Source organism: Amblyraja radiata, chromosome 6 (genome assembly GCF_010909765.2).
Source record: "Amblyraja radiata isolate CabotCenter1 chromosome 6, sAmbRad1.1.pri, whole genome shotgun sequence".
Classification (NCBI taxonomy): Eukaryota; Metazoa; Chordata; class Chondrichthyes; order Rajiformes; family Rajidae; genus Amblyraja; species Amblyraja radiata.
In genome coordinates this window covers 72047388-72068708 of record NC_045961.1, presented here as the reverse complement: position 1 = coordinate 72068708, position 21321 = coordinate 72047388, and the positions used below count along the sequence as shown (strand labels likewise).

The following is a 21321-nucleotide window of genomic DNA, read 5'->3' as shown; positions in this document are numbered from 1 at the left end:
GCCGACTCATTGCTGCCTGTGATTCGATCAACAGCGGGCAGTCGGCAAAATTACAGATTGGAGCTGTGCTTAGCCACACAGTCACATGTGTAAAGATTAGAGTAGGGGGCTAGGCATACAGCCTTGTGGTGCACCCGTGTTGATAGTCAGTGACGAGGAGATTTTGTTACTAATTTGCACTGATTGAGGTCTGCGAATGACAAAATCAAGGATCCAGATGCAAAAGGAGGTACAGAAGCATAGGTTTTGGAACGTTAATGTGTTTGGAGGGCTTATTCGGCTGAACGTCAAGCTCTAGTCTCTTCAGCAGATATTCAAAATATCTTCACTTTAACGATTTGTAAATTTGCAGGCACAAAAGATTCTCAATACCATGATGTTTCATGATCTGGCTAAAGTCAGACTACATATTATATGCTTGTATCTGAAACCTGCTTAATATGGCCTGATGACAACATGAAGAGCACATCCTTAAAATTCTCTGCAACTAACAAGTCTCAAAGCAACTTTGCTTGAATTAATAAGTAACAAAGTTACTATCCAATTTTCCTCCAAAGGCAAAACATTCTCAAAACTTGTTACAAAAAATCAATAAATTCCTGGCATTTTGCTTTAAACTGGATGTTGTCAACAAATAGAACAAGACAGTAGGAACACCCATCATAAAAATCTGATGATTGTTGATGTAGGCGAAAAACAAACAAAAAGTTACAACAAATGTCAAAATAATGCATTAGCTCTGCTGAGGAATGTAAAGGAAAATATTTTTTAGGAATATAAACACAGGGAGCATCTGATTAGAGGAGCAAAGAAACAAGGCCAAGCACCAGCCCGCTAGACCAGGGTCGGTGTCAGTGAGCGGATGGAGGGCCTCATCTATCACGTGTACACATGGATCCCGCCCCAGATGGCAGGCATCAAATCATGTGTTCACAGAACGTAGACAAAAATGCTGGAGAAACTCAGTGGGTGAGGCAGCCTCATGCAATCCTGGCATGTCTCACCTGCTGAATTTCTCCAGCATTTTTGTCTATCTTCGATTTTTCCAGCATCTGCAGTTCTTTCTTAAACGTGTTCACAGAAGGTGCGCGGCCATGTGGTACAGCAAGAGCTCGGCCGCACTCGGGGAACTCTGCTGCTGCTCTGTGCGCTCGCCCACTGCTCTGGGCGCCCGGCTGCTGCTGCTCGGGGCGCCCGGCTGCAGATCGGGGCGCTCGACAGGCCAGATGATTACGGGGGAAAAAATCCACCTGCGGGCCAGATGATTTCGGGTTACAGGCCGCATTTGGCCCGGGGGCCGTAGGTTGCCGACCCCTGTGCTAGACCCTTGATCTGTGAACAGTTTACCCAACTTTTAAATGGAACATTAAAAAGAAATTGTTGCAGATAGACAAGATCTATGGAGTCTAAAAAACTAGTGTGGTGTCCATCAGAAGTTAAAGAAAGAATCAACAATATCAATAACTTAAAAAAAAAAAAACTGTACACACCTGAATGCTGGCTATGGGCATAACCTGAGTTCGTGTATGTTCCATATTTCCTTCTGGAAGAGGACCCAATCTGTCCTTCACCGACTGCTTCACAACTGCAAAAGGGGGTTGCTTAACTGGCTGTTGTAGCCCACAAATCACCTTAAATAAAAAGTGAAGGAAAAACACGTTAAAAATAAAGACAATATTACACAATTGAACATCAAGGCACGGATGAAATTCAGCAAGCATCCTTTACGATAGCGACGATAAATTGGTTTATTAATCACAGGCAAACTAAAACATAGAAAATTAGTAAGTCTTTATGACCTTGTTGTCCAGTTAGCACGTCAGTATTCAATATCAATGACTGTCACGGGTTTCTTGTTTTTGTCAACCCAAAATACGGCAACATGACAGAATAAGATTATTTTATTACTTCTGTACCCTCACTATGTTTTCAAGCATTGTGACTTTATTTCACTCTAATAAGTCAAAACACTTCAACCACAAACACTGATCAATGCTATTCGTTCACTTCCGCCCAGATATTCTCGATCAGGAAGTGAACAAGGAAGAATTTATTGCCTTTCTGAACTGCCCTGATTAAATGCCCAATCTCCCTAGTTCTGTCATGCAACAAAATCCAGAAATGTTTAACCTCAATTTAATCTGCTGAAAGAATCACTGGTATGGATGAGACTGAAAGAGCACTGGATAAGGATGGATGTGGTATATTTCCTTGCACATTATGTGTGTATTAAGTACTTTTACAGATAGATAAAACAGTATCAGTCCCACTCTGATCATACATCTTTACTTACAGCAGATCCTACATGGACAGACTCTAAAAATTGACCAACATCCAATGACTGGAATTTGTGGATAAATGACGGCATTTGTGCAAAGGTTAATTAACCAACTATTTTCATGGGCTATATCTTTATTTGCATTGCAATCATAATTTCAGTGAGAAATATGAATCCTTAGATGGTGAATACAGTTTGCTAAAGTATATTATCATCAATCTAAATAACACTTCAATTTAGGATTTATCCACCAGAGGCAAGGGTGCAGTAAACACAATTTTCATACAAGAAAACAGCAATGCCCATAGAACAGGCCAAATCTGGGGATAAAAATATGGCCGAAAGGTTAAGAAAACCCAATTCTGAAAGGCTGAAAACATAACACAAATTCATCCTTCTAATACTTGAAGATTGCATTCGAAAGAAACAATGTTTAGATGACAGCACGTGGCTATTTAGTTATTCACTCAAAGGTCACCAGTGGTGAAAACTAAAACCAACTCCATTGTCCTGCTTTTTTCAAAACCTACTTCTTACACCATTTCAAATGCTTATCAGTAATGAAGACAAACAATATTGTGTGTGCAACAGAACACCTTTTTAGAAATATCTAATTTTATCAACATCGTTAGAAACATTCAAAAAGTATCGATATTGAAGTCTATCCTGCTTCACTTGTGACATAAAAGTTTGCAAAAAAAATATTTACTACCTTTTGATTTGCAGTTGTCTTTTGCTGAAAATTGTTTTCTCGATGCCAGTATACCTTGATGAATCGATTATTAAGCACTGCCTCTGTACTCGAGATTGCTCTCTTTGCTTCTTCATGCAAGGCAAATTGGATAAGGGCACCCTCTGAATCACCTTGATAAGCAACCTTGGAAAAGTAAATCAATAGATTTAAACTAAACTTCAATTTACTCATAAATCAAAATACAGGAAGAAACAAAATGACTTCCCAGCACAACATCAGCTGGCTTGCATAATCAAAGCATTCAAGAAGGTAACCAGTCTACTTCATACACATCAAGGTGCACATCACCATCTTTCATTCATCTTGAAGAGCAAGGAAAAGGAGGATGCATAGGTTTTCAAAATTACTGACATTCTGAACCATCAGCACCTTTGCCCATTCAACTGAATCTTAATGCAAAAAGCTAAGAGATTTACATTGTACATATCTGGCCAACATTTCTCTTCTTAATACATCAAGAATAGGTTGCAGGGTAGTAAATAGCAGAATTGGACTGTTCTGAGAACCAGTTTAGACATATGTTATAAAGAAATAAATAACAAATTAGTACCTCATGCACTTCATTAATGCTGTGGGAACCCTGAAAATTGACAACCCTTTGATTTGTGAACAGCACAGAAGCGCAGCCATTAAAGCTGCTGACTCATGGCTCCAAGAACCTAAATTCAATTCTGATCTATAATGCTGTCTTGTATGTAGTTTACATAAATCTCTCCGACTCCTGGATAAAATTTCCTGGATGTGTTGGTCAAAAGTTTACAATGGCTGATGTAAATTGACGCTTGTGTAGAATCTATGTAGCAGGAGGCAGTGGGGATGAATTGAATGGAAATGGAACAATTTTGAAAAATTGGGATGTGCAAGTGGGTGCCTAATTGTTAGCTGAGACTCACTGGGCCAACAAGCATTTTTCCATGCTGCATGACTCTATAAATGATTCTTGATATTTTACAGACATTTCTATGCCATACGACTCTAATTTATTCTCAATGTTCTGTGGGCAGCTTTTAATTTTAAGATATATATAACCATTGCCACCAACATGATCTCTTAAAGATCAGAACCGCCGTTCAAGTCATTAACATCAAGTTTGAATTGGGTTAAGTTACGACTGACAACAACAGGAAAGAGAAACTGAATAGGTTTGGGTGATGCTACACCATCTTTCCATTCATCAAAGGGTTCCAATTTCTTAATATATTTGATATGCAGTTCTTTTCATTAATTATTTTTAAGTATTGATTTGCTATCAAGAATAATTTTGCATCCTTCCTGCACATAGCGGAAAATGATTTTTGTCACAACTATTGTAGATTATATGTTGTCTGTTGGAAGTAAGAAATTATATCATACAAAGTAGATCATACAATGCATTATGCAAGCCATTTTCTAAGAATTTTACAATTGAAGTTAAAAGAAAATTACAACATTAACAAGCAAAATGATCAGTACAGCATTGAAGAATTTCTTCTAAATTAAGCAGCTAGATATGCAAAAATATGGTACAGGTGCACAACCTTTTATCCGAAAGCCTTGGGACCAGACACTTTTCGTAATTCAGAATTTGTCGGTCTTCGGAATGGAAATTTTTTAGCGTAGATTTTAATGGCTGGCTCAGTGGTAGAGTGCTCGGATCATATCCGCAAGGTCGCGAGTTTGCGCCTTGATCCTGGCAGTTACTCGATCGCGAGTTTGAGTCTTCAATGTCGTTTTTTCTTGCAGAATAAATGTTTGTATGAAATGCAGTGTAGGAGAGGTGTACTGACTGTGTGGGCAGAACTTTGGAAGTGATTGCCCACCAGTCTAAAAAGCCGCTGTGTCTCCCTGTCCCTGGGATAGCAGGGGGCGATCAAACAGCACAATACCCCCCTCCCCCTCCAACTCCAGAGGAATCCGCTCCCCGATGGGCCGCTACGGCGACAAGTGGCAGTTTGCCCACAGCCCGAGCTGCGCCCCCTCATCCGCCACCTCAAGAACAAGACGTATCTTGCACACCATCAGCTTCTGCCCCTACGTGTTCCTCTGGAGTTGGAGCGGGGCTGGGCTGGAGTTGCTGCTGGCTGTGGGTCTCTGGGATCTCCGTGCTTGCAGTAGGCCTGGGGGTCGGAGGGCGGCGGTGGGAGTTGTGGAGCCTGTGGAGCCTGTGGACCTACGGACCTACCTCCGTGGAGCTAGCCAGCTTCGGAGCGTGGAGAGCTGCGGGGGCGAGCTGCTGCGACCCGACTCCGGTGGAAGGTGACACCGTGAGCTCGCGGGTCCCAGGTGGGAGACCGCTTTGCGCGGCACCGGCAGCGGCGACTTCTCCCGCCCGAATTACGGGGTTGAGAGTGACCTGGAGGGGGGCCTTACAACGCCCGGCGCGGCTGTAAATTGCCACGGACTTGCTAGCGCCCGCCGGGGGTTCCAACATCAAGACCCGGGGCAGGGCCCTACATCGTCCGGCGTGGCTTTGAGTGGCCGCGGACTTGCTAGCGCCCGCCAGGGGCTTTGACCTCGACTTCGGGAGAGGAATGGAGAGCAGGGGAGAGACAATTCTTTGCCTTCCATCACAGTGAGGAGGACTCACTGTAATGGATGTTTATGTGAATTGAATTGTGTTGGTGTGTCTTGGTTCTTTTTTTGTATGGCTGGCCACCCCCCTGGACTGGAGCTGAGACTGGGAACTGTACCGTCCTTGCCCCCTCCCTCTGCAACTGCAAACAACCCCACTCTCCTGCAAGGGCGGTACAGTTCCCGGAGGATGGCAGGTGGCCGGAGACGTCAGGACCAACAGGAACCCGCTCCCCGATGGGCCCCTACGACGCCCCGAGCTGTGCCCCGTCATCCGCAACCCAGGTTCCTCTGTAGTTGGAGTGGGGCTGGGCTGGGCTGCTGTTGGCTGTGGGTCTCTGGGTTCTCCGTGCTTGCGGTGGGCCTGGTGGTCGGTGTCCAATTGGTCCTGACGTCTCCGGTGACTGGCACGGTCCTGCTGCAATCGCCGACGTGAAGACAGTGCAAAGCCCCCGCGCCGGTGCAATGGGCGGGGAGCTGGAGAGGGGAGGGAAGGGGTCACACACATGGCCGGGAAGCAGAGGGGCGTAGGTGGGGTGAAACTGAAGGGAGCGACAATCTGCACTGTGTATCGTGAGTCTACCGTGGGAACTTTTTAACTCAGCGGGCAGGCAGCAGCATATTGTCAAATATTGACCCTCCCTCGCAATATACCCTCACCTTCTCTTTTATGAATGGGGATTTAGTTCCCCTTTCTTCGAGGACCGACCGGAAGTTCCGCTGTCACCTCTGCGGGCCGCCCTCGGTGAACGTTTTCAAGGACCTTTCTTCAAGGACCGAAAAAATGGCCGCTATTCGGAGGTTTTCGTTATTTGGATCTTCGGATAAAAGGTTGTGCACCTGTATCTTTGAAATCTTATTTATGAAAGCATTTTTATCCAACTATCATGAATCAACCATATTTTTCTTCAAATAAACAAACAATTTCAAAATTTGTATTCCAGACTAAAGATACAGCTTGAAACGCTCTTTTGACTGTCATCCGACAACCCCATGGCCTATCATGAATTTGTAGTATAGATCCATAATAATAAGCGAATTTGGAGCTAACTAACGTACCAGTGCAAGATAAGAGAGGTTCAACCTGCAGTTCGTTCTATGCAAACCGATCACAATATAATTTTAAACCATTTAGGATGAATACATTTGTATTATAAAATGCATTCTTTTTGAAGAGAAAATGCTCAAGAAATAAAATCGAATTTTCAAAATTCAATGAAGCGGGAAAGGAACTGTGCAGACAAAAAATATATATTATTTAGCATGACAGTTAAAATGGAAGCAAATATGAAGAAAAAAACATGGACAAGTTCATAGATAAGAAAGGCTTAGAGGGATTTGGGCCAAAATGCAGGAACTTTTAGACCCTTCCCCACCCACTCCTCCCCAATCACCGCTTCACACCTACTTACAGCCTGACTCCAGTCTGCAAAGACTGGGCCCTTTCTCACCCACCCCACTCCAATCACCACATAACACCCACTTACAACCTGACTCAAGTCTGCAAAGACTGGGCTCTCGTCCACTACCCACCGCCTCCTTGCTGCCCAACATCAGCCTGGCCACTTCTCCATCACCAACAATTGAAATTGAGGAGATGGAGGGGCTATTCAGAAGACAGAAAAGCCGGAAATCTCCAGGACTGGACAATGTTTCCCGCTCTACCCTCAAGCTCTGTGCCGAACTGTGCCGAACAGGCATTTTCAACCAGTCCCTGCAAACCTGTACTGTCCCTGCCTGCCTCAAAGTCTCCACTATTGTCCCTGTACCCAAAAATACAAGGATTACTGGTCTGAATGACTACAGGCCTGTCGCACGGACCTCCGTAGTCATGAAGACCCTTGAAAGAGTTGCTGGCCCAGCTAAAAAAACATCACAAATGCTGGAACCTCTGCAGTTTGCATACCGGGCCAATAGATCAGTGGATGACACAGTCAACCTAGGCCTGCACTTCATCCTCCAGCATCTAGACCACCAGGGGACCAATGCAAGGATTTTGTTTGTGGATTTTAGCTCTGCATTCAACACCATTGTGCCAGAGCTACTACACTCCAAACTCTCAGAATCAGAATCAGAATCAGAATGCTTTATTGTCATTGCATGTGTCACTAAAAAAAAGCTAACTGTGCCTGATCCCTCTGTCAGTGGACCACCAACTTCCTGACAGACATGAAGCAGCATGCGAGGCTGCAAAAGCATATCTCGGACCCGCAGACCCTCAGCATAGGAGCACTGCAAGGCTGCATACTCTCCCTCTCTCCACACCAATGACGGCACCTCCACAGACTCTTCTGTCAAGCTTCTCAAGTTTGCGGAGGACACAACCCTGATTGGACTGATCCAGGATGGGGAGAAATCTGCCTACAGACAGGAAGTGAAACAGCTGACGTCCTGGTGCCTTCGTATCAACGTGGCGCTCAATGCTCTTAAGACAGTGGAATTGATAGTAGACTTTAGGAGAACTCCCACACCCACCCCCCCCCCACCCCCACCCCCACTCATCAACAACACAGTCACATCTGTGGACTATTTTAAGTTCCTTGGAACCATCATCTCCAAGGACCTTAAATGGGGGGGGCCACCATCGACTCCACAGTCAAAAAGGCCCAACAGAGGATGTACTTCCTGCGGCAGCTGAGGAAACACAATCTGCCACGGGCATTGATGGTCCAATTCTATACTGTCATCATAGTCTGTCCTCACGTTCTCCATCATGGTATAGTTTGGCTCAGCCACCAAGCACGACATCCGGAGGCTGCAGCGAATCGTTCGATCAGCTGAGACTGTTGTTGGCTGCAACCTTTAGCCCATTGACGAACTGTACACTGCAAGGGCCAGGAAGCGAGCGGATAAGATCATCTCTGACCCCTCTCACCCTGGCCACAAACTCTTTGAAGCACTTCCCTCTGGAAGGAGACTCCGGACTGTCAAAGCCGCCACAGACAGACATAAAAACAGCTTTTTATCCCACGAGCAGTACCTCTACTCAATAACCAAAAGTCTGTAGCCTCCTTTTGCTCTGGTATTTTATTTCATTCACATGTTTAAACTAAAATGTTTTATTCTTAATGTTTTAAGTTTTATTCTTAATGGTTTACTGTATGTCGTGTTGTTACTTGCGAGCGGAGCACCAAGGCAAATTCCTTTTGTGTACACATACTTGGCCAATAAACTTATTCATTCATTCATTCAAATTGTTGGTGTGGTAGACATTGAAGGTGGCTAGTTGAGACCACATCAGGATCATAAGTAAATCCAGGGCAGGACTTGCACAGTAAATCGCAAGACCATGGAAAATGTTGAAAACAAAGAAACCGATGGATACAAGTACATAATTCAGTAAAAGCTGCGACATAGGTAGACAGTGTATGACTGGGATTAGAGAGCTTTCATTATAAGAGACTAGGTTTGCTGGGGCTTTTTTCGTGGAATGTAGAAGACCAAGGAATTATCTTAGAGGTATATAATTTCATGAGGCTCACATAAAAATATGAATGGTCAGTCTTTTTCCCAGGATAGGGAGACAAAAGGTAAAGGGCATAGATTTAAGATGAGAGAAAAATTTAATGAAAACCCGTGAAGGCAGAGTGTGTTGGGTATATGGAACAAACTGCAAAAGTTGTAGAGCCAGATACAATCACAACATTTAAAAGGCATTTCAATGGGTACATTGATAAGAAAGGTTGAGAGGAATAAACACAGGCAAGCAAATAGGACTAATTCAGTTAGTCATTTTGGTGAGCATGAACAAGTTCGTCCAAATGGCCCGTTTCCTTGCTATGTATGGGTTGTTACACCTCTAAAACACATTTCTCTAAGTACAAAGAAAATGTATTTTAATCAAAGGATAACAAATATTAAATACAACAATGAGGAAAATAATAAATGTAAAACTTATATCACAGCAATTAACTCAATTACTGCACCTGTTCTAGTGATTCTTTCTTTGCAGTAAGGTTGATCAATAGAAACATTATTGTCTGTGCATTAGTTATTTATACACAGAGATAGATAGCTGTTCAACATAATTGTAGGCCAATTATCATGACATTAGTGATAGGGTAGATTTTAAGAATTTTAAACTGAGAATAAAATTAAAACTAATTTAGACTTAGAAAATATAGTTAACAGTAGCCAGAACATTACTCAAAATGAGCAATTATAGACCAACCAACTCTCAGGATTCTGAGGATATTTGACAAATTGAAGTGCTTATGTGAACATGCTCAGGAAAGCTTTGATATGCAAGGACAAAGAACACTGCTAGAGGAATTCAGTGGGTCAGGTACCATCCGTAGAGGGAAATGGACAGACAACATTCTGTGTTGGTACCCTTTGTGTCTGCTTGACAGGAAAGGAACTGGTCTACGATCACCAAACACAAATTATTTAGGAGGAAGAAAACAAAAGTGGGACTTTTACTGTGAAAACTCTGCACGGAGGCTGTGGTGATTAGTGATTCCCCTCATGATTAGTTCCAACTACAAACTTCAAAGAAAATATACCAGTAAAGAAAGATACTCTTGCTTAAGAAAGAAATTCCAATCGATTAATGTTTTAAATTATAATGGGTCACATAATTTTAGGTGCTAAACAACTGTACCCAATATTCATTCATTAAGTTGCAGAACAAGCTCTAAGTGCAATTCTGTGCAAATCAAAGTGCAAATCAAAGAGCTTCACCAAAGAGCAGACATGTTTTAAAAAAAACTCCATTTAGGCAGCAAAGATTTGCTGAATTAGCCAATTGAGTCAGTCAGAATAGAGATCTTTCACATTGCATTTCTAGTTCCAAAAGACAATTAACCAGGATTTACACAATGATTGCAATCTAACAGCCCGTCATACATAGAAAGACGTTAGATAAAAATACAAACAGACTTGGCGGGGAATTAAATTTTTTTAAATTTTAATTCCCACCTGCAGATTGACGATTGTTCCAAATTTGCTGAAGTGTTCATTGAGCTTGCTGATGTTATTTAACTCCTGTGGAACCTTCCGAAGCTCCAGTTTAGTATTTTCAATTCCGTACTGTGGTTTCTTTTGAAACCCTTGGTTATTTGTTTTGTTGAAATTTGGCCTGTTGAAACAGTAATATCAAGTTAGTCTATGCATTCGCACATTAGGGTGATTCTTTAGTTAGTGTCTACTTTTAAGTTTCTGGAAACCCGGAAATAAAACTTAAATTTTTGCAACTTTGAATATTGTTTCACATAGATGAACATATCTACTATGGGAAAAATATGTTTGGCGCAATCTTTTAGAGAATTTAATTGATTTTTCCTCTTCTTTTTCCAGGTTGCCCATTGCATTCAGTCATATCCGTCATATTTTTATGATGAACAACACTGCAAAATAACTGATTTAAGAATATAAAATCAAATTTTCGTCGCAGTCTTTCAAATTAGAGTATTTTCCTCAAATAAACCACCAAAAAATAAATCTTTTCAGTCTAACGCATTGATTTTAAACCTTCGTAACAGTTTACTGCCGAAACAAGTGGTGATTTTCAGCAAGAATGGTAACCTTCACATAACTTTTTACCAACTTTCTCTAAAACAATATTAACTTCAGATGAATAGGCAGAAGCATACTGTTCATTTATCAATCACAATTGATAATTATGGTAATTGGTGTATTATTTTATACATTATGAGCATAAAATACTCACGTGACAGATATGACTCAGCAGGGTGGAGATGATCAAGTTTGGGAGCATCGTCTGATGGAGATGACTTAAACTATCTTTAGGGCTATGGCTGGGGCTAGGGTTAGGGTTGGGGCTAGGGCCATTGCAGCCGTCGCATCTTCCCGTGACACGATGTCCCTCTCCACGCCCGGGCCTCTTCAGCCCTTGTTCCCTGGTGGGGTGGGGGTCACGGGAAGATGCGACGGCGACGGCCAGTTGAGCTGGGGTTGCCGCTTCTTCTCCGTGCTGGCTGTGGCCCCAGGCCCACAGCCAGCGCGGAGAAGCGACAACCCCAGCTCAAAACGGCAGCCAACACCCCCCCCCCCCCCCCAGGTAATTCACACCCTCCCCCCCCACCGCCGGCTTATTCACACTCCCCCCCCCCCCCACCCCCCGGGTTATTCACCCCCGCCTCCAAAAAACAGCCAACATCAAAGATCCACACAATCCTGGCGACACACTCATTTCACCAATGGCATCAGGAAGAAGGTACAGGAGCACAAAAACTGTAACGTCCAGGTTCAGGAACAGCTTCTTCCCTACAGCCAAGCAAGGAAGAATTTCATTGCCCTATCTGGGACATACGACAATAAAACACTCTTGAGCCCCGCACCGCCCCCCCCCCCCCCCCCCAACCACCCGCTCCCCGTCCCCTCCCCCCGCCAACGTGGGGACGATTGATTGCTGTATCAATGTCCATGTAATTTGAGTGTAGGAGTTGTTATCATACTCGAGCATGCTCACACTCGCGTATATAATTATGTAAATTAGGTCAATGAATTTTGACTTGGAAATAAATCTTTCCTGCTTTTGATCCAAACACGAGTGTGTGTGGAGCCATCTTTCTCCGTCTAATATGTGCTAGTTTTACCTATATCGCAAGTAGACACATATCAAACCCACTGCTCCATAAATTCCATAATTTTCCTTGTGGGGGGTGATTGACTCCGGGGGGGCGACTGCCTCCGGGGTGAGCGCGGACGCCACGCCGCCCCCCACCCTCCCCCTCGTTGGGGAACAGGGCCCAACGGGTCCCAAGGTCTATATCTTTCTAAATCTCTCCTTGCCTCCCGTGGGGGCTATGGGTGAGTGGTGTAATATTGCGTTGGGGGAGCAGGGACCAACGTGGCCCAGTTGGTCTAGTATTCTATAAAATTTTAAAGAGCATTTTTGCCATTCCTTACTGCGCTCAAGGAGATGGTGACTTGGCATATGCTTGGACATTTCAGTCTTTCTGGGGAAGATATTCTCATTATGGAATTGGGGAGAAAGTTCCAAAATTGAGGCTCAGCATTAAAGGAATGTTGATATATTTCCAAGCCTGCAGAGTATTTGACTTGGAGTAGGCCCTTTCCTATGCTCATGCTGTATTAAAGGTCCACAAAATGCTCTCCATCGTGCTCCAGTGATGGAGGGAATCAATGTTTAGCGTAATGAATGGGCTGCTTTGTCCTGGATGGTGTCACCTGGATGGTGATTTGTTGAGTAATGTTGGAGTGTATTCATCCAGGCAAGTGGAAGATGAGACTCTCAGAGAGCAAAAAGGTTATGGGCATTCACTTGGTGTCATTTGTAGCAAACAGTACTTCCATAACTCCTCTGGGGAAGTGAACAATGATGATCCTCAGTCTATTAAAAGTGGGCTGAATAAAGATATTGAATGTGAAGAGAAGGCAGTTGAATTTTCTCAAGATTGTGATTGGTCTTTGCAATTGTAGTCTTGCTAAGGTTGTGAATTGTTAATCAAATTGAAAATCCTCGCACGGTCTCATGAAAATCTGCTTTCACATCCTCAGTTAAAACCTACAGTGCCCTCCATAATGTTTGGGACAAAGATCCATCATTTATTTATTTGCCTCTGTACTCCACAATTTGTGATTTGGAATAGGGAAAAAAAATAAAAAATCACATGTGGTTAAAGTGCTCATTGTCAGATTTTAAAAGGCCATTTTTACACATTGCGGTTTCACCATGTAGAAATTACAGCAGTGTTTATACATTATCCTCAGATTTCAGGGCACCATAATGTTTGGAACACAGCAATGTCACATAAATGAAAGTAATCATGTTTCGTATTTTGTTGCATATCCTTTGCATGCAATGATTGCTTGAAGTCTGCGATTCATGGACACCACCAGTTGCGGTGTGTCTTCTCTGGTGATGCTCTGCCAGGCCTGTATTGCAGCATCTTTCGCTTATGCTCGTTTTGGGGGCTAGTCCCCTTCAGTTTTCTCTTAAGCATATAAAACGCATGCTCAATTGGGTGATTGACTTGGTCAATTCTTGAGTGGCCATTTATTAGCTTTGAAAACCCCCTTTGTTGCTTTAGCAGTATGTCTTGCTGTAGAATGAACCGCAGGCCAACGAGTTTTGAGGCATTTGGTTGAACTTGAGCAGCTAGGATGTATCTATACACCTCAGAATTAATTATGCTACTACCATCAGCAGTTGTATCATCAATGAAGATAAGTGAGCCAGTACCTTCAGCAGCCATACATGCCCAGGTCATAACACCCCCACCATCGTGTTTCACAGATGAGGTGGTATGCTTTGGATTTTGGGCAGTTCCTTCTCCCCTCCATACTTTGTTCTTGCCATCACTATAATATAAGTTAATATTCATCTCATCTGTCCACAAGACCTTTTTCCAGAACTGTGGTTGCTCTTTTAATAATTTCTTGGCAAACTGTAACCTGGCCATCTCATTTTTGCAGCTAACCAGTGGTTTGCATCTTGCAGTGTAACCTCTTTATTTCTGTTCATGAAGTCTTCTTTGGACAGTGGCTATTGACAAATCCACACCTGATTCCTGAAGAGTGTCATCAGCTGTGGAGGTCTTCCTTGGCCTGCCAGTCCCTTTGCGATTAGTAAGCTCACCAATGCTCTCTTTCTTCTTAATGATGTTCCAAACAGTTGATTTTGATAAGCCTCAGGTTTGGCTGATGCTTCTAACAGTTTTATTCTTGTTTCTCAGTCTCATAATGGGGTGGGAGATTGCATCCTTCACATGGTCCGCCCTGTTACGACGAATGCAATCAACCTGGCGTACACAATCAAATAGAACAAGTTGTTCTACAACTTTAGGCTGTGTACGCCATACGCAAGAAGAAGTAGAAGTTTCATAATGGCGTCTTTGACTTTCATTGGCACAACTTTGGTCCTCATGATGATAAACAACAATAAAAGTTTCCAAAGGCAGAGCTGCCAAGTGTTGTCAGAGCATTTCAGTATTCTAGTACCTGAAAATCAGTATTTTGCTGAGGAAATCAGTATTTTTACGCGGTGCCATTTTGCTGAAAATTTTTTTTTTTTAATGTGCGGTCATACCCATGTAAGAGTACAAGAATGCATAACTTTGCTACCAATTGACATGTCTTCTACGCAACTTACTTGACATTGCATTAATTGCCATCTCTTTGTATACTTCTGTTTGAACGGCTGCTTCCTGCTTTTAACACCAGATGATGATGTAGAAACCATTTTGGAAGCCTCCCTCGCCCTCCCTCCTCTCTTTCCCTCCCTCTTTCCCTCCCTCTTCCTCCATTTTTTTCTCCCTCCCTCTCTCCTTCTCCCTCCCTGAACAGTCTGTGACCTATAGCGCTGTGAAGATGAAACGGGAAGTCGGGCCGATTTTAAAAAAATACGTATTTTACAAATCAAATCCGTACATCCGTATTCTTATCGCATTTCCGTACAAAATACGGAAAATCAGTACTACTTGGCAGCTCTGCAAAGGTCTCTCTTATACCTGCATTAAGGAGGCAATTAAACACACCTAGCAATTACGAACACCTATGAAGCCATGTGTCCCAAACATTATGGCGCCCTGAAATGGGAGGACTATGTATAAACATAGCTGTAATTTATACATGGTGAAACCAAAATGTATAAAAATGGCCTTTATTAAAATCTGACAATGTGCACTTTAATCGCATGTGATTTTTTTTCTATTACAAATCTCAAATTGTAGAGTACAAAGGCAAATAAATAAATGATAGGTCTTTGGCCCAAACAAAATAGAGGGCACTGTACATACAGAATTCTGCAAGTGCAAGATTCAATGGACAACATTCAGTCTTGAAACTTTGCTATTAACCACCACAACCCAGGGTGACCATAGTATATCAAGGCTACTACAAATGAGACCAGCTGGTTCAGCTGATTAAACCTTGGATTCTATTCATCCTTGGACATCAATTGCAGTCTGTATACAGGTAAATTAGCCAAAAAACAACGAGATTTTGATCGCTGTTTTAATTACGAAACATACCTATACCCCAAAGTCACATTTCATTGTCAAAATTACTTTCAGAAGACTAACAAGATTGAACGTTAACGATAAAGACTTTGTAGTTGCCAGCAGGAACTTGCAAAAACATTTCTCACACCTCTAATTATGATCTATTCAAGAACCAAAATATTTAGCAACTATTTTAAATACTGGGTGTGAATATTAACAAAAGTAGGAGAGGCTCATAAAAATGTTTGCTTTTCAAATTAAAACCCACATCCAAATGGTTCACATTTCATGGATTTAAAGCCAATACCTCTCCATGTATTTCACAGGTGAACAATTAAGTTTTATACTGTGGATAAGGCCAAGAAGTAGTTTGCACAATTCATTTTCAATGTTAAGAAAATTAGAAAGGGTGACAATATATAATGAAAATAAAATCAAACCTTACTTGTCAAACCAGGATTTCTTGTTAGGCACATCTTCAGCACCAGCACCTATTGTACGTTTTCTGGACTCAGAATCCACCACTATTCTCATGTTGTTATTAGTAGCAGGTTTTTCTGTTTTTAGAGTTATATTTACAGCTGTAATGTGAACAGATAGGAGGGCAGAACATATTTAGTATGTGTTTTGAATGATTCAAGTGAGTCATGGGAAAGCTTGTTAAGTAAAAATGGCAATCTTTGTTACCATGAACAGGAAATTACTTGTCAGAGAAGTTGATGAAAGAAATAAGTGAGGATAATGTAGTGGAATTGGCAGAGACGGCTGATGCTGGCAGGGTACAAGGATTTGAAAAATAGTTAAATAAAATGAATAAAGTGAGCAACATATAATGTTTCATGAGTATGGGGAAGACACAAATGTGCAATTTAGTGATAAGTCACACTAAAACAATGGCACTTTAGAAAAGTATTTTGCAGAAAGTATTGTTAGGTAGTAAACCGTCATTAAAGGAGAAAGTGTCTATTCTTGTAAGTCAAGGTCAATCTAAAGCTATGATGTCAACGGTCAACACAATCATCTATATTAAATTCATGGATCAAGTCTCAAGGTACAATTTATTCTAAGAGTGGTTCACTTATTAAAACAATATATTTGAATAGTTTACATTTAAAAACTGATGGCCGACAACAGAAAAAACATTTCTCTATTCATCTCAGCTAGACAAAAATGCTGGAGAAACTCAGCGGGTGAGGCAGCATCTATGGAGCGAAGGAATAGGTGACGTTTTGGGTCGAGATCTTTCTTCAGACTTCACCTATTCCTTCGCTCCATAGATGCTGCCTCACCCGCTGACTTTCGCCAGCATTTTTGTCTACCTTCGATTTTTACAGCATCTGTTGATCTCAAACGGTTTATATTTTACAAACTCTTCAGACTCCATTTAATATTATTTTTTTCTTCATAACTAGCATTATATCAGATATGAATCCATATGCTATACTCTCAATTGGCTTAAAGGCTTTTATATAATGTTCAACACAATATTTATAACTGTAGCCTAACTATTACCGTGTACAAATTTATCATCCCCTGCACTATACTGTATAAAACAAACCACTGTGATGTATTTAATTGAAGGTAGAATAGAAGAAGAACCAGTGTAATAAGAGTTAGGTTTCATATTTCATCTTACTATAGCAAAAGTATTTAACACATTTTTACTGTACCTCGTGGTGGTAAATCCATATCACCCGATGTAAGTCCAATTAAGTTAGGTCTTTGGCTGTGCACCCTATGTCTGTAAACTGGTCTTGAAGTACTGGTTATACTTGGTGCCTCAGGATTATATCCATCAGTTTCATAGGTTTCTACAATCAGAGACAAAAAAAGTTATAAGCAGAGCCATTCTCTATTATGTTGTGGCATTTACAGGGCTCGAAATTAGCGGTTGCCCGGTTGCCAATGGCAACACACAGTCCCACCGGGCAACCTAAATGCCATGCCATTTTGCCCGGCTTGGCAAGCACCCGGGACACCTGAGCAGGCCCCCTCTCTATCTTTCTCTCTCTCTCCGTCTCCGCCCACTATCCGTGTCCATGTCTCGGGTCTCCGCCCGCTGTCCATGTTTCAGGTCTCCGCCCGCTCCTCGTCCGCTGGCACGGCCGGCCGCCTTACACATGCGTACAACCACGGCCAGCACCAAAGATCCTATAGCGAGGATCTTTGTCCAGCACATCATTGGCCGTGGTTGTGCGCATGTGCCGTCCTGCACACGCGCACTGCCACTGCAAATGGTCGGCGTCGGCCACTTTCTCCCTCCCTTTGCAAGGTTGGAGATCCGGCCGCCATTGCTGTCCACTCGCCGCGAACGCTGAAAACCAATGCAGAATCACTTATTCGAACTGGAGTAACTCCCTGGAGTAACTCTTGTCTTGGTTTCCTTTATCTTTTATTGTCATTGCACACAAGTGCAACGAGATTTGGTATGCAGCTTCCATCCGGTGTCATTACTTAAATAACTAATACAATTTAGATTTAGATACCCCGAGAACAAAAGAACATTAAAACAGTAACAGATGCTGGTTTAAACTGAAGATAGACACAAAAAGCTGGAGTAACTCAACAGGTCAGACAGAATCTCTGGACAAAAGGAATATATTCCGTTTTGGGTTGGGTCTGAAAAAGGTTCCTGCACACCTTTGGAATGTGGAAGGAAACAAGAGCACTCGGTGAAAACCCAAGCGACCAAAGGAGCAAACTCCATACAGACAGCACCCATACTCAGGATCAATTCCGGGTCTCTGGCAATTATAGGAAGCAACTTTATGGGCAATGTACTGCCCCATATTCTTAAACTGAATTAAAACATACAGTAGCTGTAAAGGGGGACATAGCATCACGCCTGCCACGACTTGGAGCTCTTCTACCGTCGTCTTTGCCTCGCAGCGTTCTTCCATAGGAACGAGTCCCCGCCCCCCACTGTTGATCCCTTGTCCCGTCTCCAACAGACCCCTTCCTCATGGACCCCCCCTCATGGTCTTCCGGCTTTAGAACGTTTTATTCCATACTGCCGGTGGGACATCAACCGCCATAACTTCTACACTCCCCTGTCTCACTCTAACCTCTCCCCCCCGAACGCACTGCCATCGACTCACTCCGCAACAACCCAGACTGGGTTATCAAACCCGCTGACAAGGGAGGGGCCGTGGTAGTCTGGCACGTTGATCTCTTCAAAGCTGAGGCCACGCGCCAACTTTCGGACACCTCCTCCTACTTACCCCTGGACCATGACCCCACTGACGAGCACCAGGCCACTATCACTAGCACCATCACTGACTTCATCAAATCTGGCTCCCTGCCCCCCCAAGCCTCCAACCTCATCGTTCCCCAGCCCCGCACGGCCTGATTTTACCTTCTCCCCAAAATCCACAAACCTGACTGTCCTGGTAGACCCATTGTCTCTGCCTGTTCGTGCCCTACCAAACTTATTTCCGCAAACCTCGACTCCATCCTATCCCCCCTGGTTAAATCCCTCCCGACCTTTGTTCAAGACACCTCAGACACTCTCCGTCGTATCCAGGCATTCCATTCTCTAGGCCCCCATCCCCTCATCTTCACAATGGACGTCCAGTCACTCTACACCTCCATCCCCCACCAGGAGGGTCGCAAAGCCCTCCGGTTCTTCCTCGACCGGAGAACCGTCTAATACCCGTCCACCGATACTCTCCTCCGCCTAGTCCTTACTCTCAATAGCTTTTTGTTTGACTCCTCCCACTTCCTCCAAACTCAAGGCGTAGCTATGGGCACGCGCATGGGCCCCAGCTATGCCTGCCTCTTTGTAGGGTACTATATGACTATATGACTATATGACTATATATATATATATCTATATATATATATATATATATATATATATATATATATATATATATATATATATCTATATATATATCTATATATATATATATATATATATATCTATATATATATCTATATATATATATCTATATATCTATATATATAGATATATATATCTATATATCTATATATATATATATATATCTATATATATATCTATATATATATATATATCTATCTATATATATATATATCTCTATATATATATCTATATATATATCTATATATATCTATATCTATATCTATATATTATATATATATATATATATATATATATATATATATAACTCTCCCTCTCCCTCCCACCCATCCCTCTCTCCCCCACCCCCCTTCCCTCACTACCCCACCCCCTTCCCTCTCTCCCCCCGCCCCCTTCCCCTACCCCTCTGTCCCTCTACCCCTCCCTCCCCACTCTTCCACTTCTCTCTCCTTACCCCACCCCACCCCTCTCCCTCCCCCCTCTCTTCCCCTCCCTGTCCCACCCCTTCCTCTACCCCTCTGTCCCTCTTCCACCACTCCCCCGTCCCTCTTCCACCACTCCCGCTACCCCTCCCTCCCTCCCCACTCTTCCACTTCTCTCCTCCCCCTCCCTCTCCTCACCCCTCTTCCATCCCTCTCTCCCCCACCCCTTCCCTCTACCCCACCCCCTTCCCTCTCTCCCCCGCCCCCTTCCCCTCTGTCCCTCTTCCACCACTCCTGCTACTCCTCTCCCCCTCCCTCCCTCCCCTCTCTTCCACTTCTCTCTCCCCCCACCCCTCTCCCCATCCAATTCCACTCTCCCCCTCCCTCCACACTCTTCCCCCTCTCCCTCCTCATTCCCTTACCGTGCACAGTCTCTGTCTTTAAGAAGGAACTACAGATGCTGGAAAATCGAAGGTAGACATAAAAAAAAGCTGGATAAACTCAGCGGGTGCGGCAGCATCTATGGAGCGAATTGAATGGTCAACGTTTTTGGCCGAAACCCGGAAGAAGGGTTTCGGCCAAAAACGTTGCCCTTTTCCTTCGGTCCATAGATGCTGCTGCACCCGCTGAGTTTATCCAGCTTTTTTGTTGTTGTACCAGCCTCTCTCTCTCTCTCTCTCTCTCTCTCTCTGCCCTTTTCTCTTCTATTTATTTATTTATTTATTTTTAATTTTTATTTATATAGCACATGAATTGATTGAATTGAATTGAATACCTTTATTGTCATTCAGACCTTACGGTCTGAACGAAATTTCCCCCGGGCATTGACCCCAAAGTGCTTCACATAATTACATCCACACACAGGGAAAGGTGGGTGAAGTGTCTTGCCCAAGGACACACACAGGCAAAGGTGGGTGAAGAGTCTTGCCCAAGGACACAACGACAGTATGCGCTCCAAACGGGATTCGAACCAGCTACCTTCCAGTTGCCAGACGAACACTTAGCCCATTGTGCCATCTGTCATCCCAGTTCTCTCGACTCATGCACGCCCGCTCCAACCCCTCCCCCTCCCCCCTCCCTCTCCATCCTCCTCCTCCCCTTCCTCACAAAATATTTTTTGTGGGGGCGGGTCCTCAGTGTGTGTGACTGTTTGTGGAGGCGGCCACGCGCTCTCCATTCAAGAAGACGCTCATCTGTTTGTGGAGGCGCGTGCCTAGTATGTGACCAAAGATCTTATAGCGGAGCTCCCCCCCCACTCTCTGCCACAGAAGGTAGTTGAGGCCACTTCATTGGCTATATTTAAGAGGGAGTTAGATGTGGCCCTTGTGGCTAAAGGGATCAGCGGGTATGGAGAGAAGGCAGGTACAGGATACTGAGTTGGATGATCAGCCATGATCATATTGAATGGTGGTGCAGGCTCGAAGGACCGAATGGCCTACTCCTGCACTTAATTTCTATGCTTCTATGTTTCCCTCTCTTCACCCCTCTCCCTCTCCCACCCATCCCTCTCTCCCCCACCCCCCTTCCCTCTCTACCACCACTGTCCC

The 21321-nt window shown here is 43.4% G+C and overlaps 1 protein-coding gene across 2 annotated transcripts in view; it reads right to left on the bottom strand.

Annotated features, from left to right (window-relative positions):
- The window catches only part of rbm26 (RNA binding motif protein 26), a 150447-nt gene that overhangs the window by 85653 nt on the left and 43473 nt on the right, over positions 1 to 21321 (bottom strand). For both annotated transcript variants that reach the window (XM_033022942.1, XM_033022941.1), the window contains exons 9-13: positions 17182 to 17322; positions 15957 to 16092; positions 10503 to 10662; positions 2991 to 3155; positions 1491 to 1631 (exon numbers count right to left, since the gene is read on the bottom strand). In XM_033022942.1, coding sequence (XP_032878833.1) covers positions 1491 to 1631; positions 2991 to 3155; positions 10503 to 10662; positions 15957 to 16092; positions 17182 to 17322 — 743 coding nt within the window. The remainder of the gene's footprint in view (positions 1 to 1490; positions 1632 to 2990; positions 3156 to 10502; positions 10663 to 15956; positions 16093 to 17181; positions 17323 to 21321) is intronic.